Source organism: Phyllobates terribilis, unplaced genomic scaffold (assembly GCF_046119375.1).
Source record: "Phyllobates terribilis strain yellow unplaced genomic scaffold, ASM4611937v1 Scaffold_13__5_contigs__length_258822181, whole genome shotgun sequence".
In the NCBI taxonomy this organism is placed as follows: domain Eukaryota; kingdom Metazoa; phylum Chordata; class Amphibia; order Anura; family Dendrobatidae; genus Phyllobates; species Phyllobates terribilis.
In genome coordinates, this window is record NW_027362773.1 from 120255055 (window position 1) to 120274266 (window position 19212).

At 41.1% G+C, this 19212-nt stretch overlaps 1 protein-coding gene across 6 annotated transcripts in view; it reads left to right on the forward strand.

The window, feature by feature from the left end:
- RCOR2 (REST corepressor 2) overlaps positions 1–18478 on the forward strand; it is a 74969-nt gene extending 56491 nt beyond the window's left edge. For 5 of the 6 annotated variants that reach the window (XM_073658535.1, XM_073658538.1, XM_073658537.1 and 2 more), the window contains 11 exons: positions 9214–9270; positions 12551–12628; positions 12965–13017; positions 13796–13957; positions 15106–15224; positions 15440–15509; positions 15637–15852; positions 16185–16262; positions 16339–16396; positions 16541–16767; positions 17914–18478. In XM_073658535.1, coding sequence (XP_073514636.1) covers positions 9214–9270; positions 12551–12628; positions 12965–13017; positions 13796–13957; positions 15106–15224; positions 15440–15509; positions 15637–15852; positions 16185–16262; positions 16339–16396; positions 16541–16767; positions 17914–18189 — 1394 coding nt within the window. In that variant the 3' untranslated portion in view covers positions 18190–18478. The remainder of the gene's footprint in view (positions 1–9213; positions 9271–12550; positions 12629–12964; positions 13018–13795; positions 13958–15105; positions 15225–15439; positions 15510–15636; positions 15853–16184; positions 16263–16338; positions 16397–16540; positions 16768–17913) is intronic. The other variant, XM_073658536.1, reaches the window with a different exon arrangement.
- The last annotated feature ends 734 nt before the right edge of the window (positions 18479–19212 follow it).

The following is a 19212-nucleotide window of genomic DNA, read 5'->3' on the forward strand; positions in this document are numbered from 1 at the left end:
GACGAGCTGAAGGCGGCTATCAAAGCAACCTGGGCTTCCATAACACCTCAGCAGTGCCACAGGCTGATCGCCTCCATGCCACATTGCCGCATTGATGCAGTAATTGATGCAAAAGGAGCCCCGACCAAGTATTGAGGGCATTTACTGAACATACATTTCAGTAGGCCAACATTTCTGATTTTAAAAACATTTTTCAAGCTGTTGTTATAAAGTATTCTAATTTACTGAGATAATGACTTTTGTGTTTTCCTTGGCTGTAAGCCATAATGCCATAATCATCAACATTAACAGAAATAAACACTTGAGATAGATCACTCTGTTTGTAATGACTCTATATAATATGAGTTTCACTTTTTGTATTGAAGAACTGAAATTAACTTTTTGATGATATTCTAATTTTGTGGGATGCACCTGTGTATTATATATTTTTTTTCTGATACCCATAGACTTATATTGCTAATTTTGATATGACACCTGGATCAAAATCGGTGTTTTTTTTTTTTTTTTCCCAATTTCCTTGTGACGCACCCCTGGGCCTGTGTCGCGCAGCGTTGCGCACGCGGGAGCTTACCCGGAGCCGGATCTCTTGAGGGTAGTAGTATCGTGGTGGTGACCCGGTCCGTGCCCAGGGGGTCAGACTAAGTGGCGCTGTTTTAGCGGTGATGTTGGACGACTACGCCACCCGTTGAGTGCAGCCAGGGAGCTGCTGCTGCAGGGCAGACCGCTGAGGCCGGTGGTAGGATTGTGCAGCGTGATAGTATAACCCCCAACGGGAGGGGTATGGCCTCAGGGCAGCCGACGTGGATGATGGGGGTAGCAGGAACCACTCGGAGATGGTACTGTGTAGTTCAGGGTCTTTACTGGTGACAAAGATAGACCCTCCCGGAGTACTGGCTAGCGATTGGGGCCTGGTCAGTCCTTGAGCAGATGGGATCTCCCCTGGCCAGGCGGAGTTGTAGGCCTCCCAAACTAACGATACTCTTCTGGCTACCTTGCTAGAGGCGGGTATAAGTAGCCCACGTCCCTGAGTGTACCGTGTGGTGCTCACCCATATGGCCGGTGACTCGGGGCCTTCTAGTAGCTTCCGCTCCACGACGGCGGTGCTGGTCCCACGCGTGTGACCGTGCCTTCAGGTTTCTTGGCCAGAGGACCTGGAATCCCCTGCCTGACGGATTCTGCTGCTGGGTAGGAGTTAGTCCCCACAGCCTCGGACTCCGGGTCCGGTAAGAAATCTTCTCAGTCAGGGCGAGCTCTGCAGCTGCCAGCCCCTGACTCCTTGTAACACTGCTCCCACAGAGCTCCTGATGTTCTGTTCCTATATTTGCTTCTTTTCTCTGTCTCTACTTCTTCTCTACTCACTAACCCTGCCTCAGCCCTAGGTTTATATAGGGGAAGTTCTTCCCCTCCCAGGACTGGGCAGGAGGTGTGGCATGCATAGGATCCCTGACCAAGAGACCTCCCACCTGCTCTCAGACGTAATATCTCTATCACTGTGGCAACCAGACCCCTGGGGTGTCACACTTGGACCACTCTGTCCGAGGAAAGACTCTGACATGTGCACAGCCCCACTGAATATCATGCTAACAAGTGCTATCCATGAAAACCATGGATAACGCTCGTCAAGAAGATCAGGCGTGTTCATGAGCCCTAACATGAATGGAGTACCGAAACTCCTGCTTCTCTTCACACAGCTACAGATAAATAAGTCCTAGCTGCCTCTAGAGGGAGCTCACAGTATACAATGGAATTGTTCATTTTCCCTGCAGCACCCCCACAGGTTAAATTAAGCATTGCACAATGCCCATTCATATCATTATCTGTGTGATGCAGGACGGGTCCTTCTGAGCAGGAGATGACTCTATACTTGAACCAAGATATAAGGATTATGAAATTATGAAGAATCCACCTCTTAACTCAGAATTGCATAATAAATTTATTAGTAAAATATTCCTCATCGCCAAGATTTAGGTGGGAGTCTTTATTATAAGTGACTACATATTATGCAGAAGCTGATTCCCCATCACATAATGTTGATGCCTTTACTAAAGGGGATATATTGTTTGAGAAGGAAATATTGTCATGATGTCGGTTGTATCGTAGTTGTATCCAGTTTTATGTATGCGTCCTCTTTCTGGTTTCCGTTTTCTCTTCCCTTTGTTTTGCATTGCTTTTGTTTCTTAACCCATTAGGAGGGGGAGGGATGAGAAGCCACCTTCTGCATGTCAGTCGGCTCCTAAAATTCTTATTGAAGCTCCTTTCCAGGTAGTTTTGTCATAATTTTTTTTCTTGTATCCTTTCTTCTCTGTTTTTCGCTCTATTTTCCATCTTTCCTTTGGTTTTAGGATGCTTTCAGACTGCACTTTGGCACTCCTTCAGTGGACCCATTTTGGCTAATGTCTGAATCCCCGCAAAACTGGATTTGGGCTTATGCGTTGACGGGGCCATAGACTATAATGGTGCCTACAGAACGAACGTAAGATCTGATGTGCGTCATTTTCGAGCGTGTACACCTATTGGAGACCTACACAGACCAGTGATACACACGTGGTCAAAATTGTTGGTACCCCTCGTTTAATGAAAAAAAAAAAACACAATGGTCACAGAAATAACTTGAATCTGACAAAAGTAATAATAAATTAAAAATCTATGAAAATTAACAAATGAAAGTCAGACATTGCTTTTCCACCCTGCTTCCACAGAATTTTTTTAAGAAATTAAACTCATGAAATATGCCTGGACAGAAATGATGGTTCTTCTTAACTTAATATTTTGTTGAACAACCTTTTGAGGCAATCACTGCAATGAAACGATTCCTGTAACTGTCATTGAGACTTCTGCACCTCTCGACAGGTATTTTGGCCCACTCCTCATGAGCAAACTGCTACAGTTGTCTCGTGGTTGAAGGTTGCCTTTTCCAGACGCATGTTTCAGCTCTTTCCAAAGATGCTCAGTAGGATTTAGGTCAGGGCTCATAGAAGGCCACTTCAGAATAGTCCAATGTTTTCCTCTTAGCCATTCTTGGGTGTGTTTAGCTGTGTGTTTTGGGTCATTATCCTGTTGCAAGACCCATGACCTGCAATTGAGACCAAGCTTTCTGACACTGGGCTGCACATTTCTTTCTAGAATCCCTTGATAGTCTTGAGATTTCATTGTACCCTGCACAGATTCAAGACACCCTGTACCAGATGCAGCAAAGCAGCCCCAGAACATAACAGAGCCTCCTCCATGTTTCACAGTAGGGACAGTGTTCTTTTCTTGATATGCTTCATTTTTCCGTCTGTGAACATAGAGCTGATGTGCCTTGCAAAAAACTTCCATTTTTGTCTCCTCTATCCTTAGGACATTCTCCCAGAAGCTTTGTGGCTTGTCAACATGTAGTTTGGCAAATTCCAGTCTGGCTTTTTTATGTGTTTTTTTTTTTTCAACAATGGTGTTCTCCTTGGTCGTCTCCCATGAAGTCCACTTTGGATCAAACAATGACGAATGGTGCGATCTGACACTGATGTTCCTTGAGCTTGAAGTTCACCTTTAATCTCTTTAGAAGTTATCCTGGGCTCTTTTGTTACCATTCGTATTATCCGTCTCTTTGATTTGTCATCAATTTTCCTCCTGCGGCCACGTCCAGGGAGGTTGGCTACAGTCCAATGGATCTTTAAATTTCTGAATAATATGTGCAGCTGTAGTCACAGGAACATTAAGCTGCTTGGAGATGGTCTTATAACCTTTACCTTTAACATGCTTGTCTATAATTTTCTTTCTAATCTCCTGAGACAACTCTTTCCTTGGCTTCCTCTGGTGCATGTTGAGTGTGGTACACACCATGTCACCAAACCTCACAGTGAGTATCTGTAGCCCTATATACAGGCCCACTGACTGATTACAAGATTGTAGACACCTGTGATGCTAATTAGTGGACACAACTTGATTTAACATGTCCCTTTTGTCACATTATTTTCAGGAGTACCATCATTTCTGTCCAGGCCTATTTCATGATTATTATTTATTTATTTATTTTTATTCTGTGGAAGCAGGGTTGAAAAGCAATGTCTGACTTTCATTTGTTCATTTTCATATTTTTTTAATTGTTACATTTGTCAGATTCTAGTTATTTCTGTGACCATTGTGGGTTTTTCTTTCATTAAACGAGAGGTACCAACAATTTTGACCACGTGTGTACATCCCAGGAATCAACATCTGTTCCTACATTATACTGCTCTCAGATTACATAAGAAAAACCTGATGACAAATTCCCCTTAGGTCCACCAGATCGGGAGCTGCTTTTATAATGGGATGTATTACAGGAAACCACATTTTGCTACAGTGGCTTGTGAAAGTTTTCACCCCCCCTTGGCTTTTTAACTATTTTGTTACATTACAACCTATTTAAATATTTTGGTAACCCGATTTGTGTGTTATGCATCAGCACTAAATTGTCTAAGTTGGTGAAGTGAAAAAATAATTACATTTACGGGATCAAATAACTAAAAATTGGCATATGTATTCACCCCTTTTGCCACGAAGCCCCTAAAAATGTCTGGTGCAAGCAATTACCTTCATAAGTCACATGCTTAGTGGCAGGATGTCCCCCTGTGTGCAATCTAAGTGTCACATGTCTGTCAGTATATACACTTTACCTTTTCTGAAAGGCCACAGAGGTTCCAACACCATGAAGCAAGAGGCACCACTAACCAAACACCATGAAGACCAAGAGATCTCAACAACTTTGTCCCTGACTTTTTTTTGGAGAAGTACAAGTCAGGGTTGAGTTATAAAAAATAAATCTCCCAATCTCTGATGATCCCCGGAGTGCCATCAAATCCATTATCATCAAATGGAAAGAACATGGTACCACAACAAACCTGCCAAGAGAAGGCGCCCACCAAAACTCTCAGCCCGGGCAAGGAGGGCATTAATCAGAGAGGCAGCACAGAGACCAAAGGTAACCCTGAAGGAGCTTTAGAGGTCCAAAGAATAGATTGGAATATCTGTCCATACTACCACTAAAAGCCGTACACTCCATGGAGGTGGCATTTATGGAAGAGTGAGCAGAAATAAGCCTTTACTTACGCAAATTGTAAGGCTTGTTTTGAGTTTGCCAAAATATATGTGGGAGATTCCCCAAATGTATGGAGGAAGGTGCAGTGGTCCGATGAGACCAAAATTGAACTTTTTGGCCACCAAGGTAAACGCTATGCCTGGCGCTAAACCAACTCAGCTCATCACCCCAAGAACACCATCCCCACAAGGAAACATGGTGGTGGCAGCACCATGCTGTGGGGATGCTATTCGGTAGCAGGGACAGTGAAAATCGTGTCGAGGGGAAGATGGATGGTGTGAAATACAGGGATATTCCTGAGCAAAACCTGTTTCAGTCTGTCAGTGATTTGAGACTGGGACGGAGGTTCACCTTCCAACAAGACAATGACCCAAAGCATACTGCTAAAGCGGCGCTCGAGTGGTTTAAGTGGAAACGAGTAAATGTCTTGGAGTAACAGAATCACAGCCCAGACCCTTAATCCAATGGAGAATCTGTGGTCAGACTTGAAGATTGTTGTTCACCAGAGGAAACCATCTAACTTGAAAGAGCTGGAACAGTTTTGCCTTGAGGAATGGGGAAAAATTCCAGTGGCAAGATGTGGAAAGCTCATAGAGACTTATCCAAAGAGACTTGCAGCTGTAATTGCTGCAAAAGAAGGTTCTACAAAGTACTGAGTTTAGGGGGGGTTGAATAGTTATGTACGTTGAAGTTTTCAGTTATTTTGTCCTATTTTGTTATTTGCTTCACAAAAAAAGAAAACCAAATGTTCACCGTTGTATACATGTTCTTTACATGAACGGATACAAACCCTCAAAAAATAATAGTGAAATTCCAGGTTGTGAGGTAGCAAAACACCAAAAATGCCAAGGGAAGTGAATACTTTTGCAAGCAACTGTATGATCATGACCTTACAAGTTTTCTTTGAGATGTTTTGTTTCTCTTGCCTTCTGGAAGGGACCCCGGGTCTAAAGCTGACATACACTTTATATTACTGTCGGCTAAATGCTTATTTGGCGAACAGATCCCCTGACCACAAACTTACCCACGACCAGTCAGTCTTTCATATGACATGTACTGTCTGGGAGAGTCGGATGCACAATAAACGGTTGGCGGACAGGTTTGGGCAACGTTATTGTAAAGTGGATGGCCACATTAGCCCTATGGTGTTGTGAATAATCCATTACTTGGCCTCAATGACAGTTACCGTATTTTTAGTGTGGTACATAATTAATGGAGTATGCCATATGGAAGTCTGACAGCTAGGATCCACGTAGATTGAGATTTGAAGGGGCCACAATGCTTGTTTTGCAACGTGAACCCTTGACTCTTTTCCCATTAAAATAAATGGGACTGTGCTGTAGTTCCCTGCACAGAAAGTCTACAGTGCTGATGCCCCTTCAGTCTCTGGATTGGTAAGGGTCCATAAAATTGGACCCAAGCGTTCCGACAGCATAGCATATTCACGCAAGGTCATCAGTTTACTGGGAAATTAGTTTAAAGGACTATTCATATCTTCATGGATGAGTGTCGTTGAGCTAGTAACACTTTTTTTTCCTTTTTTTTTTTAACAGCTCGTTCCCTTGGAGACTGACCACCACTGCCATCTAGCTTGTGAACGCCACTCTGATGCTGGCCAGGATTAGGAGAGAACAGCGTTCTCTAGAGATCCTTGCCAGCTTCAAAACAGTGCTTACAAGCGCAATAGAAAAGAGATTGTAAGCCCTGTGCATGTTTGGCCTCCAGTGCTAGACAGTAGGAGTGGTCTGTCTCCAAGGCAACGAGGTATATACAAAAGAAAAGCGTTAATATCTTCATGGCTAAAAATGGTGGTAAACAGTGCATTTTCAAAAGTGCTCCTACTTACAAGCACGATCTTTAAAAATCTCCCATCTGTGGAGACGGGAATAACTCCTTCATTCAGCACCAGGAAATTAGGAAACCTTATTTATTCATCACTTGTTTTTAGCAGAAAACTATGTGATCATTTGATATTTCAGAGCACAAATAACGCTTTTGAAAAATTCTTCAAAATATTTCTTCTTTCTCCATGAATTAGATGTTAATCAGATACTGATTTCTCTAGGACCACACAGTGCCAAGAAAGAGTCCTATCGGGAACCCAGACTAATTCTCTTCAGTTGATTTCTGTTTTTAATTCACCGGGCTGTCGCTCCCCTAACATTAAGGCTATGTTCACACACTTTTGTTTTTTTTTGCATCACAACTCTGCAGCAAAACTTATCTCTGGCAGGAAATGGGCTTCGTCAAAAAACGCACATTTTGTTGTGTTTTTTCAGGATTTTTTTTCACTGTCCTTCTGTCTCTATATCTGCATGTACATAAAGTTCTGTGAACAAAAAGAACCCCATTCTATTTTGCCATCAAAAACGCTGCTGCTTTTTTTGATGCGTTTTTTTCACCACCCATTACTTTCTATGGGTGAAAAAACGCTGAAAGAAGTGACACGTTCGATTTTTCAAAAATCCAACCAAGGCACAAAATACACAGCAAAAAATAAAAAAAAAATCTGTGTGAACAGAGAATTCTGGTTTCTCATAGACTTTGCTGGTACTGCAAAATGCAGCTGAAAATTTGTATAAAAATTTGCAGCAAAAACTGCTGAAAAACCCAACATGTGTGAACATAGCAGAGATATTGGTGGTATTAGGCTATCACTTGTAGGATGGTTTATTTACACATTTCCGATAAAACCCAATAAAAGACTCTAAGACGACTCTTCAACTCTTCAACAGTTTCCTAGTCTAATCATTTAGCCTGATTCACGTTGTACTTCTACAAAGATCTATAGTCTGTCAGGACTGAAAAGGAGCTCATACACAGGAGATGTCGATTAACCAAAAGTTTTTCAGGTCGATGGCTCTCTCTTCCGACTTCCCCATACTCGTGAACGAATGTGTCCTGAATGAGCAGAGAGCGAGCCGCTGCCAGACAGCTTTGTGCCCGCTTCTTCTCTCCCTTGATATCATCTGTTGGGAACAGTCAGGAGGCCACTATATACGTAGATGGTCGACCAATCCTGATGATAGAAGGGTATTTAAGATTTAATTTTAATATGTATGGAAACCAGGAGGTAATCCGATTTGTATCCTACCGAATCTGTTTTATACTCTTACATAGTGAAGTAGCCTGGAAACGAAGGGGTGGGGAAGAAAGAAGCGCTATCTAAGCGTAGTAAATGTGGCAATAAGATATCGAGGTGAAATAGTGGGTATTTTCTCACCTGGTGAGATCACGTAAGGTGAAAGGAATCATTCAGAGTCCTTGCTGCCAGTCTGGTGTACCATGAAAAATTCTTTCCAGAAAACTTTTTCAGCGTGTAGAAATTGGAAGAGTTTTGATCCAGAGAGGTGCTTCCCTCTGAATTGATGAGGACTCCAATATTTTTTATATATAAAGGTGGAAAAAAATGGAGTCTTTTTAAACCCCCAATGTAATCCTTAAAAATAGTTTTATATATAATTTTTTTTATAATTTATACTCTTGCATATAATACTTGGAAAGTAACAAACAGGATCCTTTTGTCATTTTACCTTGAGCTCCTCCTATAAGTCGTGTTTTTTTTTTTTTTTTTGTGCTTGAAATGTTTTGAGTTTGCACATTAGGATACATCCAAAATATGGGAGGGGAGTTACCTTTCTTATGCCCTTTTGAATAATACTGCTCCAATTTCTTCCTATTGATGCCATTTGAAAGACTTTTGCTACAAATCAAAGTTTAAAAATGCATCTCCTGCGTTTTCTGTAAGAAATCTGTGGATTTATTTGGGATATGGCTTTTGTTCTTGTTTATTTAGATAGTCTGGCCTCCTCGTAATATGTCACTGTGTACTACAATAGTTTTTCTTTGAAAAAAAAAATTGACCCTGATACATCAAAAGTGATTATGCCAGAATTCAGTTCTAAATTGCTTTGAAAAATCCCAAAACTCTTGCGACTTTTGAAGTTTTCATAGAGTCGAAGTGAAACGAGAGTGTGATGCCAAAGTTTCTATAATTCATGACGAGCTGTGTCATTCTTTACCCCGGAAATTTTACTCCAGTCAGGGACTGGAGTAACTTTTGTGGCAGGGTGACATGGAAAGAAAAGTGTGCATACTTGTAATTTAATGCTATAAATCTCATGTTTCTTTTTTTTTTTTTTTTTTTTTTCTTTCAGACAGCATGATCCGTGTGGGTTCTGACTACCAGGCTCAGATTCCAGAGTTTAAATCAGGTAAATTCTATTTGAAGGTGACATTAAAGACTGGAAAACCTATTTAGGGTATCACTTTGAGCAATGGCACAATGCCCTGTCTGCCAGTCGCACTCATTCCTTCCCCCCCCCCCCAAATGATGGCTTATGTGGATCAGTTGGCTGCAGTTCACACCATAGAACATCTTTGGCAGAGAAGGCCCATGTTTTATTAAATATATTTGGATCTCCATTGTGCTGTTTCTCTTTTACTCCTCATAGAAATGTATGAATCAATTGACACTTGGGTGTTAACATTCCTCTTGTCAATGGGGTTTGTCCCTGTCAGCGTGGACAGTATCAAATTGTGTGAGGACACACCCCATTGACAAGAGGAATATTAACAATTTCTTCATATATTTCTAAGAGGAGTAAAGGAGGAACAGCACAATGCAGGCTTCTATGAAACAATGCTCCAGAATTGTTAATTTATGTAATAGGCAATCATATACTAAAATAAGTAAAAACAAGCCAGTTAAATGGATAGGTCCTATATTTGGCCTCAAATAATATTCTGTTAGTAAGGAAGGATCACTTTCAAGGCAGAAACCTTTTCCACGGAGCTTTTCTAAACGGATAAGATGGTGAGGCGATAAGTTATAGTTCATATAGATACAACAATGTCCGTATTGAAACGTGATCTTCTCGGAGCTTCAAGGGTGCTTTATTTGCAGCTTTACTCCTTTATACTCTTCATTCACATATGAATGGACATATGCGTGTCTCCCACAAAGTGTTGGCATAAGAATATATTCACATACATCAGATTTTGTTGCGGAAATTTTTGTAAATGAAAAATAAATTTTCTAAATCTGAATGGGGTTCTTTCATCCGCATGTGCCTGGATGTCTACAAATTCTATTGAGATGAATCGGACAGTCGCAACAAAGAAATTCACAATGTAAATCTACCACTAAAGGGAACCTGACAGCTGATGCATGCTGCCTGATCCACGGGCAGCAGGTGTCAGAAACTGGCTGTATGATTACAGCCATATAAGTTGTAAAATATACCTTTTAAAGCTCACTGTTGGATTCACTGTTGCCTCATTCTGCAGCCAGCTTCTGTACATTGATAGCATATGTCAGAATCTGGTAGTCTAATTTCAATCAGGTATGTTTGACTCTTAAACGCTGCAGTGTTTCAGAGAGAAACCTATTTTATACATGAACTCCAATATTGCTATAAACGTTAAAAACGTAAGGTACTTAGCAGTTTTTGAACAAAAAGCCATTCAACCCCGTCAAGGTGTACCTTTTTCATATGGATGGTCCCTAACCACTATATGCCCTCCCTCACCATGTACCAAACTAGGCCTCATGTGAATGGGGAGTGAAAGGAAACCTTGTGTGGGGAAAAATGGGTGGATAAGTGTGCTTAGCCCTGGAGTGGTCCACATTCCCCATATTTACTACAAAAAAAAAAATAGGACCTGCACACCTTTTTTATTATTATTTTTTTTTTAATTCAATACAAAATTGCACTTTAATTGCGAGCTAAGGCTGGTTTCCTCTCACTCCCCATTCAGATGAGGCCTGGTTTGGCTCATGGAAAGGTAGGACATTAGTGATGGGGACCAACCATACTGACGTGGATGGATGGCTTTTGTTCTCCAGAACAAAAAACGCTAAGTACTTTACATTTAACGTTTAGAACAATATTGGTGTTCATGTATTCATTAATCAGTGTGCTGCCGAACCGTGTATGTACATTGGTGTGAAAGTGTTTGCCCCCTTCCTATTTCTTATTCTTTTGCATGTTTGTCACACTTAAATGTTTCAGATCACAAAACAAATTTAAATATTAGACAAAGATAACACAAGTAACCACAAAATGCAGTTTTTAAATGAAGGTCTTTATTATTAAGGGAAAAGAAATTCAAACCTATAGGGCCCTGTGTGAAAAAGTGATTTCCTCCTACACCTAATAACTGGTTGGGCCACCATTAGCAGCAGCAGCAACAACTGCAATCAAGCGTTTGCGATAACTGAGTCTTTTACAATGCTCTGGAGGAATTTTGGCCACTCATCTTTGCAAAATTGTTGTAATTCAGCCACATTGGAGGGTTTCAGCTTGAGGTCACGAACAGATGGCCGGACTTTCTCCTTCAGGATTTTTTGGCAGACAGCAGAATTCATGGTTCCATTTACTACAGCAAGTCTTCCAGGTCGTGAAGCAGCAAAACAGCCCCAGACCATCACACTACCACTACCATATTTTACTGTTGGTACGTTGTTCCCAGAAAACATCTTGATGATCGCCAAGACTTGGGAGAATACTCTGTGGACTGATGAGACAAAAGTTTAACTTTTTGGAACATTATGTCCCATTACATCTGACATAGAAGTAACACAGCATTTCAGAAAAGGAACATCGTGCCAACAGTAAAATTTGGTGGTAGTGTGATGGTCTAGGGCTGTTTTGCTGCTTCACGACCTGGAAGACTTGCTGTAGTAAATGGAACCATGAATCCTGTTGTCTACCAAAAAATCCTGAAGGAGAAAGTCCGGCCATCTGTTCGTGACCTCAAGCTGGAGCGCACTTGGTTTATGCAGCAGGACAATGATCTAAAACACACCAGCAAGTCCACCTCTGAATGACATAAGAAAAACAATATTAAGACTTTGGAGCGGCCTAGTCAAAGTCCTAACCTTAATCTTATTGAGATGCTGTGACATGACCTTAAAAAGGCGGTTCATGCTCCGAAACCCTCCAATGTGGCTGAATTACAACAATTTTGCAAAGATGAGTGGCCAAAATTCCTCCAGAGCATTGTAAAAGACTCATTGCCAGTTATTGCAAACGCTTGATTTCAGTTGTTGCTGCTAAGGGTGGCCCAACCAGTTATTAGGTGTATGGGGTAATCACTTTTTCACACAGGACCCTGTAGGTTTGGATTTCTTTTCCCTTAATAATAAAGACCTTCATTTAAAAACTGCATTTTGTGTTTACTTGTGTTATCTTTATCAAATGTTTCAGACCACAAAACTAACTTAAATATTAAAGTGTGACAAACATGCAAAATAATACGAAATCAGGAAGGGGGCAAACACTTTTTCATGTCACTGTATATGTGTGTATTGATAGTTGAGTTTACAGAATGCAGTTAGTGGAGTGGTTAGGGGTTTTTTGGAGAGATTGTAAATTAATACAGTGTTAATATTAAGTGCTGTATAGCAAATTGAATTATATTAATAACTGTATTTTTTTATAATCTGCAACATGAAAATCCATTATCAGAAATTCCGATTTTTCTCTACAGATTGTGCAGCACAGATTAACTTGGACATGAAGGGGATGTTGGTCTGGTCACCAAATCATTTTGTATCAGATGCCAAATGTAAGTTTGCCTTTGTTGCCTTTATTCCTTCTGCTGCTTGGAGCACTTCAGTATCATTCTTACTTTTTGATGGAAAAAATAATGCAGCAAACTTTAAGATTCTTATCAAAATAGTGGAAACTGTCACAGGCCCGTTGACTGACTGCCATAATGTACCTTTTTTGTATCTGTTTGTTGCATTTGCAGAATTAAGATAAGCCAAAATTCATCTAGGTTTTACATTATATTTTACTCTCACCATAAAACAGACTTCATATTAGAAGGAAGGTGATGAGTTAAAGGTGAAGAGATCCTTTACATTGTGTTCTTTACGGTCGCTTGCTTTTTGTTTTGTAGTGGATGAATACATCTCAATGGCAAAGGAGAAACATGGCTACAATGTGGAGCAGGTAATGGAGACCTTTTTCTAAAAACCTTTCTTGTCTTCAGTAGCTACCCATGTGTCCCCAAAAAAAAGTAGAATCCCTTTTCCATATATTTTTTTTGTCTTTGTCAAGAAAAACTTGTCCTAAATTAAGGACTATAGAGATGCTGTCTGAGTAGTAAAACATAAACAGTAAAAATTGAGCAGTGTCTTTATCCTCACTGACTGGATTACAGTGATCGGTAATGCTTCTATGCACAGCTGACAGGATCAATGACAATTGGGGATGTCACAGCTCACCTACTCCCCTTTTGCACACGCTTATTAGATGCGTCAATACAATAGATAGGGTTTGAGTCAGCCTATTGCTGCTAATAGATATGGGCATTTCCTGAAAGAATAAGTATAAGTCTAGAATGGCTTCAGTAGGAATCCTAAGGGCCCAGATCAGAAAGGAGGGCACATACCCACCAGTAGTTCTCCCGACCTGAGATTGACAGCTGCAGAAATCCTTGAAGCTTTCACGCTTGGGTCGGGAGAACCGCCGGCGAGTCTGTTCACTGCGGTCTGATTTATACTGCCGTCTGAATCCCCTTTAACACTTGTCAAGTTGTTTTGGACATTTACTAATTCTGTTATTTCTTTTTTTAAACCCTTCATTTTCTCATGCACTTTTTTTCTTAATTTCTTCTCCATGCTTCGCCCTACCTACTCTTCTCTCCTCGTCGGTCTGTCATTCATTCTTTCTGCCATGCTTCTTATTCCTACTCCTCTCTGCCATACTGTCACCCGCACACTAACAGGCACTCGGTATGCTGCTCTGGCACAAACATGATGTTGAACGATCTCTCGCTGACCTTGCAAATTTTACACCATTTCCTGATGAGTGGAGTGTGGAGGATAAAGTTCTTTTTGAACAGGCGTTCAGTTTTCATGGAAAATGTTTCCAGCGAATACAGCAAATGGTAACATTACTAGTTATACACTTACGCCATACATCTGTCATACATCTGTCACTACAATTTTAACTTAATTTCTGACATGATGGAATAAAATCAGTGGTTGTGAACGGCGTGCGAGACTCCCGCCACTCAGAGCTAATTATATTGGCTAACAAATGGGGGGAGATCATCGATCGACCCCTGGATCGTCGCCATTCACGACTTCTGATATCTTTCTCAACTAATTGAAAATAATGGTTTATGTCATTTACTTTTATGGTTTGAAATAAAATATTGTCCTTACCTGACCAAGTCACAGCTGTGAGCTTTAAAAGGGTATTACGTTTATTTTTAATGTGCACTTTTTATGTCTATTATTGCATTTGCTGTTGAAAATGTACACATGTTAGCACACCGGCTCCATGCACATAAACTTGATATGTTCAGACCATAGCATTATAGGACTAAGGTGGTGCTGATTTGTAATTCAGTTTGAGACAATTTGCTACTTTTTAATGCCGTAAAACTACGTGATTTGAAATAGGTGGGGTTCGACAGACCGTTTCTTGCTAAGCCTCGTCTAACATGTTCAGATTAATGAAAAACTGTCAGCAGGTTTTTGCTATTTAATCTGAGAGCAGCATTATATAGGGCAAGAGAGCCTGATTCCAGGGATGTGAACGTACTAGGCTGTGTGTTCTAATTTCAATATTTCAATACAATCAGTGTTTTATCACCGCTGGACTAGGTCTCACCTGCAAGCCAGTCAGGCTAATGTGTAACCCCGCCCACATCACTGATTGGCAGCTGCACAGTGTACATTGGCTGCTTCCTATCAGTGGTGTGGGCGGGGTTATACAGAGCTCAGCATTCTGAGCACTGCTACATCTACGGCAGAGAAAGCAGGGATTCTATCAAAACTGCACCAAAAAAGCCCAGTAAGTGACAAATCACTGGAATCAGGCTCTCGTACCGTATATTATCCTGCTCTCAGATTGCATAGTAAACACCTGGTGACTGATTCATAAAATGGCAAAAGGCGCAAAATTAGATCTATTTTCTACACTCGGATGTAATTTCTTGACTGAAAGACAATATGTGGCAGATTTATTTAGTGGCGATCTTCAGTCTCATGCGTGAAACGTTCCTCTATGTATCTTCTGTTATTCCAGCTGCCAGATAAACTGATCCCCAGTCTGGTGAAGTACTACTACTCATGGAAGAAGACACGAAGCAGAACCAGTGTGATGGACCGGCAGGCCCGGCGACTGCAAAGCAAGCGGGAAGAGGGGTGAGACTAAGTACCCGTGGGAGAAGAGGAATGAAATAAGACTGTCAGGCTTAGGAGGCTTGTGGAGACGTAATTGTCATACAGGAGGGGAATGTGAAGAGAATGGTTCATAGTAATATAATGGTCTGTCAGGCAAGCAAACTTGTAGTAATCTGCATAGTGTAGGGTTTTCTATGGTTTTGACGTTAAACTGATCACTCTTATTTCTTTCACAGTAATGAAGGTGCCGAAGATGTTCAAAAAATTAATGAGAATGACGTGGATGCTGCAGACATTAAGAAGGAGGTGAGCTATGCTCTATGTCCTCCATGACTTATACCATGTTCATCTGGGACGTGAATTTTTTTTTAGTACCAGTTACTTTCTCCCATGGAAATGTTCACTTGTGTTCTTCATTGTTTCTGGAATTTAGGACTCTCAGAAATCTGCATTTAGTGGAAAGCCTGGACCCGTCAAAAAGGAACCTGTGGTGTCTCAGTATCGACATCACCCATTACGATCACGTCGGAGGCCACCAAAAGGCATGCATCTGATCAAAAGTGATATTTCTGCTGTGTGCGCCAGTCCAGAAATGCCGTCACTCACTCTGAGCCAGCTGGACACGCAGCTTGTCTCACTTAAGCGACAGGTAGGAAAGGATGTCATTGGGATTGCGTTTTAAAAAACAATGTGTAACCGATTGGAGTCTAGATGAGTTTGTGTGTTCTGATAATTCTTACTTGAAATGTAGAACAAAACTAGTTTGCAGGCTTTGTGTAGTGTCCCAGGTGACCACTAGGTGGCAGTTTTAGAACTTGCACAGAGAGACCCAGCCCCTGGCTTTTTCCATAGAGATCATAGATTAGTGGTCATGCTAAAATCAAATGTTGCAAGATGGGTTGCAGTGGAATAAATTTTCCATTTGCAGCAAATATTATTATTGTAAAAATTAATGTACTCACTACCATGTTCGCTTTTCAGGTACAAAACATTAAGCAGTTGAACAGTGGCTTAAAAGGGACTATAAGTGAAGGGATAAGTGACCTGAGACCCTCAGAGGTAAGACCGCCCAACATCTGAACCCTTCTTTCTTCTAGCTTTACTGGATTTCATTAAACATTTTTTATTTCTATAGCTGAATATGAAACTGAACGCTCGCTGGACTACAGACGAGCAGCTCCTCGCTGTACAAGGTACGTTCAGGTTTGATGAGGGATAGAACTAATGTAACTTAACTTGTGCTGTAAGATGGTTGGAGGGTGACTCTGCTTTGGACTTGTAACTGGGGATCACCCTGCAGTGTGCAAATAGAGAATAGTTTTTTGTTGCTGTTCTAGCTGTAAGGCGATATGGTAAGGATTTTCAGGCTATTGCAGAAGTTCTGGGTAATAAAACTCCATCCCAGGTGAAGACGTTTTTCATAAGTTATCGTAGACGTTTTAACTTGGAGGAAGTACTTCAGGAATGGGAGGCGGAACAGGACATCGCTCCATCGAATTCACCATCGGACTCCACAAGTAAGAACACTGGCTCCTCTCAGACAGTCACTGAAGACGAAGATGAGGTGAGACTTTTTGGTAGACATGTTTTTACTAATTTTGCTAAAAAACAACAAAAAAAAAATTTGACTAACAAACCAGGTCTAGGCAAAACCTATTTATTTAAAGGGACCTACATGGAGAAGCCCGCAGGGACCTACATGGAGAAGCCCGCAGGGTCCTACATGGAGAAGCCCGCAGGGACATACATTAGTGACTCATCATCTAAACGATTCCATGTAGACTAGAAGACAAATGTTCAGCGACGGCTATCTTCCCTCGACCCTCGCATACCCAGGAAAGCTAGCCTTTGTTCTGTATGAGCATTTTCCTGCCTGACTTATCTGGCCGCGGCTTGTCTCCTGGAAAACAAAAGAATTAGCTGTTGGAAATCTAACAGGCCAGATCCTTCTCTCCATCTACATTTTGTGAGGCCCTCGTACTGTCGGCAGGTTCGCCTATCCCCAGCCAGCATGTTAAAGTATGCAGTCCTAAAAACGCTGCAGCATTTCAGAATAAAACATGCATGTCTGCAATAATGGAGCCGGTCTCTAAATTCTGCTGCCCACAGAATCGGCTAATTGGGTGCTTAAGGGCTTTTCACAAGTCTTTTATGCCAGGTTAAAATAGCAGCAGTGATTTTTTTGTTTTTTCCTTGCTCCTTAGCCACAGTTCTTATGTGCACAATGCATGTATTAATACTTATCACTTCCAGCCCTCAGTGCCGTTATGGTTCTCTTCTGCACCATGTGACTATCCGGATTAGTCCCTTTCTCAGTGCAAGTTTTAGGAGACTCACATTGAAGCTTTCTTAGAATTTATTATTTTTATTTTTCCACTTTTCTTAATGCAGAGTGCTACTTGAATTAGACAGCCATTACCGTGTACATTGTGCGAGTCAGGGACCAAACTGATCCACAGCTTGAAGATTTGCTTGTTTTGTTCTTTCATTTATTTGACCCTATCTTTGTTAAGAACTAGGATTTTTTTTTTGTTAACCTTTAAAGTCGTTTTTGAGGAAATCCATTCCGATATTACAAGTTGTGGTTAAATGAATTACATCTAAAATGTTCGCCACACAAGTGGCAATGCCGGTTACAAAAACATTTATCCCTTATCATTGATCTCATTAATGCATAGATTTATAACATTTCCATATTATTTGTCTACAGGTACAAATCACATCAGTCTCCTCCACCACGCAGACAGTAATGCCAACTTCAACAGCGGTACCTGCTGCCGCCGCCACCACCACGTTGTCACTTCCCCCTCCACTACTGCGTCCAGCTCTTCCGTCGGCTCCCACGCTGCAGCGTCAGCCACCCCCACTCCAGCCAGGACGCCTCCTTCAGCCTCGTCCTCCTCCTCTTGTGCGCCCGGCTCCCCGGCAGAGCCCTCGTGCTCCACCTGCCCTTCTAGGAAATCATGCAGAGCCAGCATTCTCATGAAGAATTATTTCATACATTTCCTGTGGCAAATTGTAAATGGGGTGGGTTTATTTATGGGGTAGAAGTGAAATTGTAGTATTTAAACATCTGACCTGTGAAACTGCTCATCCATTCTCAATGCAACAGCACTAAACATGGTGCGGGAAGGGAGCTCTTTATAGTGCACGATGCACAAATCATGTGGGGCGATGGACTGTGGAGCACAAGTGGAGAGACAAAAAAGCTCTGAACTGTGAATGGACTTCTAATGTGTGCAACCGAGAAGGGAGCTTTTTTTTTTTTTTTTTTTTTTTTAAAAAAAAAAAAAAAGATAATTTTTCATTGATTTTGGATGTACGTGCTGTTGCCATCTTAAGGGTTATTGAACTCTTCCATTTAGGATTCAAATATAAGAACAAACTTATAAAACTGATGTTTTCTTTGGGGGTGCGGCTGCTGTAGCACTAATATGTTTACTTAAAGTAAATGTCTACAGCTGTGGGAAAATGTAACGGCCTTGTCTCTCCAACAAGGCAATATATCAACTTCCTCATGACCATGGCGGTGAGTCTTGAGCTTATTTCCAGGTTGGTGTCATTAGACAGTTGGTGTGACGTTGTTGTTCGGCCATGCTAGGATATACTTACCAGGTATGTAGTAGTGACTTAACTTTGTGAATAGTTAATAAAAATCGGTTCGTTTCCTAATGTATCAGTTTAGTGTTTGAAACTACAGCCGGAAGATAAACGTATCATAATATGGTCTTTCACCGAAGCCCCCGGCTTACACTCAGGCTGGCTATTATTTTGTACATTTATGTGGAATAATAGGGGGCTGAAGATTAACAACTGACACGTGAATGGTGATTCTCTGCTGACTAACTTTCCAAATTTTGTCAGGTGTTGCGCGGATTGCAAAGTGTCATTCATCAAACTTATGCATTTGTTTTCTACAAAACTTTGGTGTAAAATTGTTTAACGTTATCAAATTTTTGTGACACATGAGAAATTGATCTCCATTTACATCACAAAGTTGGTATAAATC